Source organism: Macadamia integrifolia, unplaced genomic scaffold (genome assembly GCF_013358625.1).
Source record: "Macadamia integrifolia cultivar HAES 741 unplaced genomic scaffold, SCU_Mint_v3 scaffold449, whole genome shotgun sequence".
Lineage (NCBI taxonomy): Eukaryota > Viridiplantae > Streptophyta > Magnoliopsida > Proteales > Proteaceae > Macadamia > Macadamia integrifolia.
In genome coordinates, this window is record NW_024870452.1 from 318,376 (window position 1) to 329,436 (window position 11,061).

The following is an 11,061-nucleotide window of genomic DNA, read 5'->3' on the forward strand; positions in this document are numbered from 1 at the left end:
AAGATGTTAGAACCAGATTGAAGATGTTAGAACCATGGATGTATTCGGATCGCATCCCAAGAGAGCCTTCTACCAAATGTCCTTCGTGAAATTACAAGAGAGAAAGATATGCCACTCAGTTTGTTCTGTTACTCATAGTCCTGCAATAAAAGAGTATTTATGCCAAATGTAATATATAGCGTGCGATATGAGCCTTCGATCTTTGTCCGGTGTTTGGATTAACCAATTATAACCATATGGATCCAAATGAAGCTCAACAGCCAGATAGATTTGCAACAAAATATCTCAATAGGAGGTGGGGAGCTGTTATACTTGCACCAAAGGAGTTTCATGCAATTCACTTAGAAGGTTTTAAGGTGAAGGTTGGGGTTGGAATGTATATAACCAATCAGGTGTGGCCACGTGGGAAAGCAGATCCAAACTTCTCCTCAAGAATTCCCGGCGGCCTAAGAGCCGAGGGAATTCGAAAAGCCACGATTGGAGTGGGAGCACATCGAAAAGAGCTCACACCCTAACTAAATTTGCCTATTTTAGGATCACTTTTCTGACATTTCGAATCACTGGAAACTTGTAAAGATGGGGAGAGAAAGAAAAAAGTGAAGAGTCAAGAGAGAGAAACACTCTTTTAAGTAAGAGAGAGAAGAGAGAGAGATCATTAAGTCGGTCAAAGGAACCCACATTGCGTCAAAGAGACTCGTTTCGTAATCTCTTCTTTTGTTCTCTTTTTTGTTTTCCGGTTTCGATTCTCGAAAAACGAAGACTGATTGTTCTGCTCTCTCTCTCTCTCTCTCTCTCTCTCTCTCTCTCTTTCTTTCTTTCTCTCTCTCTACTCCTCTTTTTCACTCCCAAAATCTGCGTAGTGTCTACAAACCCATCTCTGTTCTTGAATTTTCCGCTCTGAGAGAGCTGATTTTGATGCTGCCGTTATCATTGGTATCTGTGCTTATTCTGCCATTTGTGAAGTGGGGAGTGGGGAAGGAAGGCGTTTTAATTTAAAACCCTAGGTTGCTCAGTTGGGTATGAATATTGGGTTCCAGTTTAAATGGAAGATTTTGAGGTTGTTACACATGAATAGGTTTCTGGTGAATGGGAATATACTCTGTAATGGCAGAAACCGAAGAAAATTTTGGTGTTGACTGGAGATCGCTAGTTTCAAGCCCGAAAGGTATCTTCTCGGCTTTAATATCTGAAGGGTTCCCTTCGAGGTCTCTGCCTCAGATTCTCACTGGGTCTGATGCTGCTGCTGCTATGGTCCCCGCCGATGATGAGAAAGCTGGAGATGCTCCCGTGAGTTCGGATTCGAAAGCTGAGGAAGGCAGAGTTTCGACTAGTATGGATGGTAAGATTGAGGTTTCTGGTGATTGGAAGCCTAACCCAGTTAGAAATGGGGCAAGTATTGCAGAGAGGAGGGCTGCGACTTGTGGCTTCAGTGCGCCGAGGATTAATACGCCTCGGTTTAGATCCATCAGCCCCTTGACATCACCTGGGTCTCGTTCGCCTTATCTCACCATACCACCTGGTCTTAGTCCGACATCGTTGCTTGATTCTCCCATCATGCTTCCTAATTCTCAGGTATTGTCAAAGTAGTTATTTTTATTTCTCTGAGTTGCTTTGAATTGGAAATGGGTTTGATGGTTTCAGCGTTTTTGGTAGAAATCACAATTTTTTTGAAGATGAATTGTAAATATACGCTTTTTCCACATTGTTGTGGATCTTTAATTTTGTGGATGTAATGATGTATCGCCTCCAATATATCCGTGAGAAATAAAGTTAATCCTTCTTTTTTTGTTTGTGGAGTTAATCCTTCTTTTTTTGTTTGTGGAATTTATATCGCATTTGGATTATGAAGATTGCAGAGAAAAATTAGAACTTCTGTTGGGGTAGATGAATTATTTTCGTCTCTTTTACTGCTCTGTCCTTCCAGGGGATATTTGTTGTCACTGGAGAACTACAGGGAAGAACCGTGTGCTTTGATCAGTATAATGAGAAAGTTCCCTGAGCTTATAAGCCCCTATGATGTAGGTTTTCCTTCTTTTTTTTTCTTTCCTCCAAATGTTCTATATGGTTGCAATTAGTGCAATGCCAAATTGAAAGCTGGGAGGATTCAATGCTAGATTGAATCTTTTAGTTTTCCCCATGTTTCTAATCAGAACCTTAGATCCGATCGCTATTTCTGGAACATGCAACTAATAGGTGGCATCAATATAGGGGGATTAGTCAACTATTCCTTGATATGTTCTTGTCTTGGAAGAGAGGCCTTCTTTGCACCTCTTGTTACATACTAAATTCTTGTTGCATGATGCAGCATTATATTCGTATGTCCAATATGCTTCAGCTTTATTGAGGAGCTAGAATATGTTGTATAATTTTGTAAATGAATTTTGAGTAAGCACCATGGTTTTAATTATCGGTGCGTATCGTGCCGTATCGGCCGATACGTATCCGTATCGGTAGGCATCGGCACGATACATACAGATACGTATCAAGAAAATTTTAAAACCCTTATGTATCGATACGTATCCTACGATACGCACCGATACACCACTGATACGCACCGATACGCACCGATACGCACCGATACTCACCGATACGTACCGATACTCTCTGAAAAATTCAAAATTGAAGTGAAATGTACGTTTTGGTATGTATCGGTACGTATCGGTATGTATCAATACGTATCGGTGCGTATCGGTATGTATCGACCGATACACCGATACGTACCGATACGGTCATAAAATGGCCAAAATGGGTAATTTTTTAGAAAAACATAATTTTTTGAGGAGTTTTTGTTCCAAAGTTGCTGCCAACCATTTTTCTCTCTAACTAAAGTGGAAATCAAGGTTGGGAACAAGGATTTTACATTTATGGGACAATTACAAACCTTGGATTCTTAGTGCGATACTCTCAATTTACTGTTTATGCATAATACATGTTATATATAACTTTTTTTAACTATTTTTTTATGCAAATGTGTATAAAAAAGTGTTTCCTATCCATTTATGTGTGTATCTTTAGCGTATCTTAGCGTATCTCCGATACGATACGATACCTTCCGATACGTATCTTAATTTTGGCCGACCGATACGACGACCGATACCGATACTTTAATCCTTGGTAAGCACTAAGCATTAAGGCCCCTTTTATATTTATAAAAAAACCCTCTGGTACCTACCCATATAGAATGGACAATAAACATTCATACAAATTGGCATTTGAAAAAATCTCAAAAGAGTTGATGAATAACTAATGATTAGAGTGAGCCAATAAGGATTATGAAAAAATCTGTAAAAAAATCACTTGGTCTCAACTATTGATTCAGAGCATATGCATGGGATTCTATAATAGTAAGTCACTTCCTTGAAACTCACATTACTGGTGCAACTAGTTATAAAACATAGCCTAGGACAGAAACAACAACAGACTGGAGCCGGTACATCCTGTAAGGGACTAATCAATGGGTTTCTCCAAGTTCGAGACTGTCTCATGACCCCCTTGCCAGATCATCCATTGGGGAGTTGGCTGAACTCCATTTCCAAAAGAAGGTAAAGCTGCCTTCTGTGCCTTGGAACACAATACTCTAGCCTTCCTTATAATGTACACATACCCAAGGCTCCCTTAGACTTAGCTTGTGGCCAGCTGTGTTAGATAATAACTATCTCTTAATCACCTTCAATGAGAGTGTGCTACAAACCATTTCCAGACACCTTGATCTCTGCTATAGAGGAGTCTTTCCTAATGAAGCCAGAGAAAGCCGATGTAACAGTCCATTCATTTTCTCCAGGCACACGCTAACCTCCTGGGCACAGGTATCCCATAGAACTGCCATCTACATTCTACTCAAAATTTGTATTTGAAATATTTTTTAATGGTTTATCAATAACTACACTAAAAGCTGGGCTAAATAGACATGAATGATGCCGATCTACACCATCTTACATTCTCACAGTTTAGAAGCATGCTTTTGAACCATCTAGTTTCTTGTTGCGTTAATTCGTTAACTTCTATTGTCGGCAAATTGAATTCTTAGGAAGCAAGTTTGCTTGGAATGCATGGAGGGTGCAAAGCATTATTACCTTGTCAAATTGAGGGAAGGTAGTGTTGCACTAATGTAAGTTGTGTAGGCACTATGAGCATCATTGACAAATGATGTGGTATTCCGAAAGAAAAGAAACATCCTTTTGAGAGACACCGTTTGCTCATTGCGGATGAATATGAGTGTTAGTTTTTTGAGATAGAGAATTATGATGTCCTAGAAGGTCACATTTTTTTAGCGTATGGAAGGATTTTTCGAGAGCAGCTGAAACTTTCAGTTACCTTGTGACTTTTACAATGTTGGAATAGGTGATTTTATATTTTTAATACTTTGGGAGATTACTTGATCAGGTACAATACTGTCAGTCTTGGCCTTTCTCGATCTATATAATACTGTTGTTAACTAGGATGTATTAGTATGTAATTTCTTGAAGTTGGGGTTGTTTGGTAGCTGGGTTTCTGGATTATGGTGGAAAGTGACCAATAGGTTATAGGTAGGTGGAGTCCATAGCTATCTGGGCCAGAAAAATCTTTTAATGTAAGTGATTGTAGATCCAATTGAAATGTCCTAAAAACATTTCCAGGTCAGATTAATTTGGAAGGTGTTTTATTTTGGGGTAGGGGTTGATTTGAAAGGCTTTGTTTACCTACAATATTTCTTTCATCTCACCAACTATTTATGGTTGTTTTGGGTTAGGGGTTAACTTGAAAGGCTTTGTTTACCTACAATGTTTCTTTCATCTCACCATCTATTTATACAGAAATTGACCAATTTAGTTCTATGCCGTGAAGATTCACAACATTAGCTATCTATTTACTTAGGAGACTCATGGAAAGATTTAGAGATTACAAGAAGGATCTCCATATGATCTTTATTGACCTAAAAAAAGCTTATGGCAGAATTCCTAAAGAGTTAATTTGGCAATTACTAGAGAAGAGATATGTTTTAAGTAAATATGTGGACATTATTAAAGAGATGTGTGATGGCATGGTGACTAGTGTAAGAACTGTGGGTGTTTAAGGTATTGAATTCCCAATTACAATTGGGTTACATTAAGAATCAACTTGAATCCTTTATTTGTTTGCGCTTATCATGAATGATATAATCAGAGACATTCAAGATGAGAGTCCTTTGTGTATGCTTTTTGCTGATGATATTGTGTTTTGGTGGACGAGACAAAAGCAGGGATTAATGGCAAGTAGGAGTTATGGAGATCAACATTGGAATCAAAAGTTTTAAGATAAGTAGAACAAAGATGGAGTATATGGTGTGTAACTTTAGTTAACACTAAGACGGATAATGAGGTGGTGAAAATTGATAAGGGAGATTCCAGAAAGTGATTATTTTAGGTATCTGGGCTCAATCATAAATAAAAATGTGATATAGAGGATGATGCTTCACAAAGAATTAAAATAGGATGGACGAAGTGGAGGTGCATCCGAAGTGTTGTGTGATCAACGTTGTACTTCAAAACCTGAAAATATTAAGTATGAGGATGTTTAGATGGATGAATGACAAAACTAGGAATGATAAAGTAAGGAATGATCATATTATACCTGATTGGGGAGTAGCTTTGGTACATGATAAGTTATGAGAAAGTCATTTGAAGTGGCAGTGAAATGTTCAACTGAGGAATGACATGCATAGCTTAGGCCTTGTATCAAGTATGACCTCAAACAGAGCTGAATGGAGGGTAGGGATATGTAGCTGACCCACTTAGTTGGGATAAGGATGAGATGTTGTTTTACTCATTTTTCTCCTCTTCTCTAATGAAGAATTCATAGAATGTGAATCTTAAGATTGAAGTGGAAATGACCTCTCTTTCCCCTCTCCATTTGCCTTTTTTATGCCGCCACCCATTTACTTGGGATAAGGATGTGTTGTTAGCTGACCCCATTTAGTTGGGATAAGGCTCTGTTGTTGTTGAAGGATGTGGTGTTGTTGTTTTACTCATTGTTCTACTCCTTTCTCTATTGAAGAATTCATAGAATGTGAATCATAAGATTGAAGTGGAAATGACCTCTTTCTTTCCCCTCTCCAGTTGCCCTTTTTCATGTCACCTGCTGTTGTGCTCTCTGTGTAATTTCTGCTGGGTAATTTGAAAGGGTGCAACATGCTTGTCTTTGAGGACAAGGGTTGCTATTTAGTAAGATTGGTGATGAGGGGTCTAGTGTGACACGAAAACACTTCAATCCTGAAGGAACTCCAGGACATCAAATCCAAAAATTGCCTGGAATCTTTGGACAACATTTTGTCTGATTTGTCTTTTTTGCTCTTTTATCTATTTATATTTTGTCTCTTGCCCCTTTTCACACGTAATGATTAATTTCCTACTTCATCCAACAAAATGGATGAGGTAAGGTGCTTAGTTTAAAAGCTTTTACACTTGCTCCCTTTATTAGAGTGATTTCTGAAGCTGTCTACTCGTGTATTGATTTAGTGTTCCACCATTGAAAAAATGGCTACAAGAAGAAGCTATAGCCTATATGAAAATGTAGAGAGAAATTTTTCCAAAATATATGGTCAAAAGATGAATAAGTCTCCTCCTGTTAACTCTTTGTTGAAAAAACAATGAATAAGTGCTTTGTTTGCATGATAAATTGTTTTGGGAGATTGAATGGTTATTGGAACTTGGAAGCCTTCTGTATAATTTAGGGAGGAGAGCCAGGCTGCAAGAGAACAACACTAACACTCCTACAGAAAATCAGGATCGCAGTGAACTCACACAAATTATCAGGATAGAACCTTTCTCCACTTGATATATCCAATGGGTCCACAAGATCTTCTAAAAGCATTCCCACACAAGGAAAATATGGGCTGTGTCACTGTACAAATGAACAGTACCGTGAGAAGCGTTCTGGAAAATCAAGGGACCAATTTTGTGTGATGGACATCTAATTGCTGTCCAAACAAGTATTCTGGCAGCTGCTCGAAGATATGAATGTAATCTTGAAAGCGAAGAGTTCATTCTTCAAAAAAATTTGATGGAATTAAAGTCAACGTTCTCGACTTTGAAATCATCAGTTGTGTCCATGGGGTCTTCTACAGTTGTGTCTTTGACCTCTTCAAACTCCGATGCAACATGGAACTCTTTTGGTTTGTCTCTCTAATGGTTCTCAATCAGTTTGGTTGATGTTTCAACCATCTTTTCAACAGTAGCTTCAATGGTTTCAACCATCTTTTCAACAATAGCTTCAATGGTAGGAGCATAAAGGGCTGGCTCTTCCTTGGCAACACAAGTTGGGGGAATCTTTTCATCATTGACCTCGACCTCAGGTTATTTTGTTCCAAAGTATATACTATGCATATTTTGCCTGAGGATCTTCAATAACATTAAATTTAACTTATAACACTCTATATTGGCTCATATGTTTGTTGATGCTTTGCCACCTTTGTCTGAGATTTTATTAATTTATTGGAAATATAATACTCTATATTGGCTCAATCAGTAGTGACAGCTTCTGTCACCAAGGGTAATATGCCTACTTTGATTTTTCTGCTTTATTTTTACTTCAACAAGCTTAGGATCTTTTATGACAAGAAGAGTGCATTTTGAGCTAATCCTAATAACTTGATCTGTAATCTCTGGTTAGTAACCATTTGGTGCATCTCCTTTTTATTTATTTTATTTCTTATTTCTTGGGGTTGTAGGCACAGCCATCTCCAACTACTGGAACTTTTTCATTGCCTCTGAGTAATGAAAATCCAATGTCTGTTCCATTGACTTCCGGTATTGATAAGGAAAAAGGTGATGAGGTTGATTCCTCGTTCATGTTCAAGCCTGATGCAAATCCTGGTGGTTTGTCATGTCTTCTTGGCTCAGAAAACCAGGTAATTGTTGCCTTTCATTCTGTTGTCCAACGAGACTGATCTAAAATGAAAGATGAAATTTTTGAGGTTTTGTGCAAAATGTTAATACATATGTGCTTGTGATAACTTCAGAATTTAGATGAACCTTTTTCCTGTTGCTCAATTTTTTCTGTCAGAATCCATTCATTTAGTCACATAATATCAAACTTCTGCGGCGAGAAACATATCAATGAATCAAGAAGAGTTTATATGCTTGGTTTATTTGACCAGGTGGCTTCCTCCTCCAATCAAGCTCAGAATCTGGAAATGACTGGTGTGAACCGCCCAATTCCTGCTATACAGCCAAACATGAACTTTGAATGCCAAAATGGGTTTTTGAAACAAGCGATGACAAAGAGCTACAGTACTGATTCTCCTTCCGATATTGAAGTTTCTAATAGCATGACTGTGAATAGTAATTGTGTTACCACACAAACTAGCAATTCCAATGTTGCTAGTGATCAAGCTCCTCTACAGGAGGAACCTCTGCATGGAGATGATACTGGGTCACAGCAAATTCTGGAGGGGGAACAGAAAGGGGCATATCCTTCCATGGGAATGGGAAAGCCATCAGAAGATGGATATAATTGGAGAAAATATGGGCAGAAACAGGTGAAAGGTAGTGAGTACCCTCGGAGCTACTACAAATGTACACATCCAAATTGCCAGGTGAAGAAGAAGGTAGAACGTTCTCTTGATGGTCAGATAACAGAAATTATTTATAAGGGTGCTCATAATCACCCAAAACCTCAGCCTAGTCGTCGATCAGCAGTTGGATCGTCATTTTCACTCAACGAATTGTCAGACACTGGTGAGGGGCCTGGGACTTGTGTCAAAGTAGAAGGAGGTTCAATTTGGAAGAGTATTTCTCAGGGACCGAAGGATCATAAAGTTGGATCTGAATGGAGGGCTGATGGTTTAGAGAGAACGTCATCGACATCCATTTTAACTGAACTTTCTGATCCACTTTCAACTGTGCAAGGGAAACACCTAGGTATGATTGAATCTGCAGATACACCAGAGCTTTCATCCACACTTGTTAGTCATGAAGATGATGATGACGATGATATAGCCACTCAAGGTAGTATATCAGTTGGTGATGATGGTGATGATGAGGAGTCTGAGTCGAAGAGAAGGTTTTTTCCTCCCATTGGAGTTCCAGCTTGTGTTTGTAGTTATATTCCCTCTATTTATTTTGTAGTGCTTTGTTGTTGGATATGATGTTTGCACTATGCTTGGCTCATCTTGTTTGTTGACTCATCATTGCAGGAAGAAAGAGAGCTGTTTGATTGAAGCAAATTTGGCTTCTCGAGCTGTTCGGGAACCAAGAGTAGTAGTCCAAACAGACAGTGAAGTGGACATACTTGATGATGGATACCGCTGGCGCAAGTATGGGCAAAAAGTGGTTAAGGGAAATCCAAACCCTAGGTAATTTTAAACATTATTATTTTCTTCCAGTTTCACTCTTGACATTTATTCAGTTCCTCCCAGAGTCTCATTGTGTTCGTCTCTTGAAGCATCGAACTTTTATGCTTTGGCAACTTAGAGCCCATGTGTTTTTTTTTCAAGATTTTCTTGTTTATTCAATACTCCGCCTGTTTCAGGAGCTACTACAAATGCACTAGTGCGGGATGCCCTGTGAGGAAGCATGTTGAAAGAGCCTCACATGACCTCAAATCTGTGATTACAACATATGAGGGAAAACACAACCATGAAGTACCCACCGCCAGAAACAGTAGTCATGCTAGCCCAAGTAGTGGAAATGTGTCACAAGCTGGTCCTAATGCTCAAACCACCCTAACATTACCAGTAGGCACCAATTTTCCTAAGACTGAACCACAAGTTCAGGATCTTGCACCTCGCTTTGAGAGAAAACCTGAATTCACTAATGAATTCTTGAGACCTGGTTATCTTGGGGGTTTCCATGGCGACATAAAGCTGTCGGCTTCTGCTTGTTATGAAATGAAGCTGCCACCCATGTCTTTTGGATCCTTTGGACTGAATGCAAGCCGGAATGAGTCAAATCAAGTGGCTTCTATTGCTCAGGTTGTCCCAGAATTCCCAATTACAATGCCAATGAATATGCATCGACCTGGAAACTTGCCATTGACCAGCTTCGGTTTTAACAATCATGGAAGGCCAATTGGTCCGGTTCAGTCTTACCTTGGGATGCGGCAGCCTAAGGAGACTGACACAAGATTCCTCAGGCCTAAAGAGGAGCAGAAAGATGATGCTGTTTATGATACTTGTCTGCCCATGAGCAATCTTGCAAATACATCGACTTCGGTATATCGTCAGATGATGGGAGGTTTTCCATTGTGAATACTATTTGTTCCTCCAGATGACAGTCCTTCCCCCCCCCCCCCCCCCCCCCCCCTCCCCCTCCAACCAAGCAAGGATGGTCTAGGTGTGCCTGCAGACAGAAAATTAAAGAGAAGGTAGCCCCTTTTTGTCTTTTGGCTGTTGTCAAGGTAACTTAATACACAATGTCTGTAATTATTCCTTGTTTGGGTGGAATTAAAATTGAATATTTTTCAGATTGGAATGTCTGTCTAGGTTTTCCTTTTATTATCTCTGAGCTATGAATGAAATTATAAATTTTTATTGGGCAAGTGTTTTTTGTCCGGGAGAAGCCCCCATGCCCAGACATAGTGGCATGCACGCCCAGGAGGGGCACGGTGTTTATTGTGCACCCCCTATGTTTGGGGCATGGCCCACTCCTGGACAGAAAACTGTCTTATATTTATTCAGAAAAAATGGTTCATTCTTGTTCATGTTAGGAACCTTTCTTACATGCCTACTTTAAATATTACCATGTGGATAAATGACATGATTATTCCGACCATGAATGGGTGGAGAGGTCGGATAAGTCGTGTCAAATTTCAGAGCTTAATGCATGTTTTGATGCCACGCATTGTTTTACCATGTGGCAGGCAAATTCTGATAAGGCTGAAACTAGAAATTTGAGTTGGAAAGGGATTTTCAGGTTGTTATAGACAAAGTAAAGTGTCATAGATCCAAGTCATAACCTGAAAATTAGATAATCCGTCAGTGTTTTGACCAGAAAGGCAGTAGGGACAACTTACCGAAACTCCACAATCGTGGGCATAAAGAATCAACCAACACTTCTAATAGCGTCCGGAATCTGCAAACCAAAGAATAGCTGTCTGCTTTTTGAC

At 39.3% G+C, this 11,061-nt stretch overlaps 1 protein-coding gene across 1 annotated transcript; it reads left to right on the top strand.

The window, feature by feature from the left end:
- Positions 1-477: 477 nt before the first annotated feature.
- LOC122068670 (WRKY transcription factor SUSIBA2-like) lies at positions 478-10,450 on the top strand. The gene is made up of 5 exons (XM_042632550.1): positions 478-1,572; positions 7,685-7,864; positions 8,114-9,018; positions 9,152-9,310; positions 9,487-10,450. Exons 1-5 carry the CDS (start codon positions 1,087-1,089, stop codon positions 10,202-10,204), a joined length of 2,448 nt encoding a protein of 815 aa, XP_042488484.1. The 5' UTR covers positions 478-1,086; the 3' UTR covers positions 10,205-10,450.
- Positions 10,451-11,061: the final 611 nt, after the last annotated feature.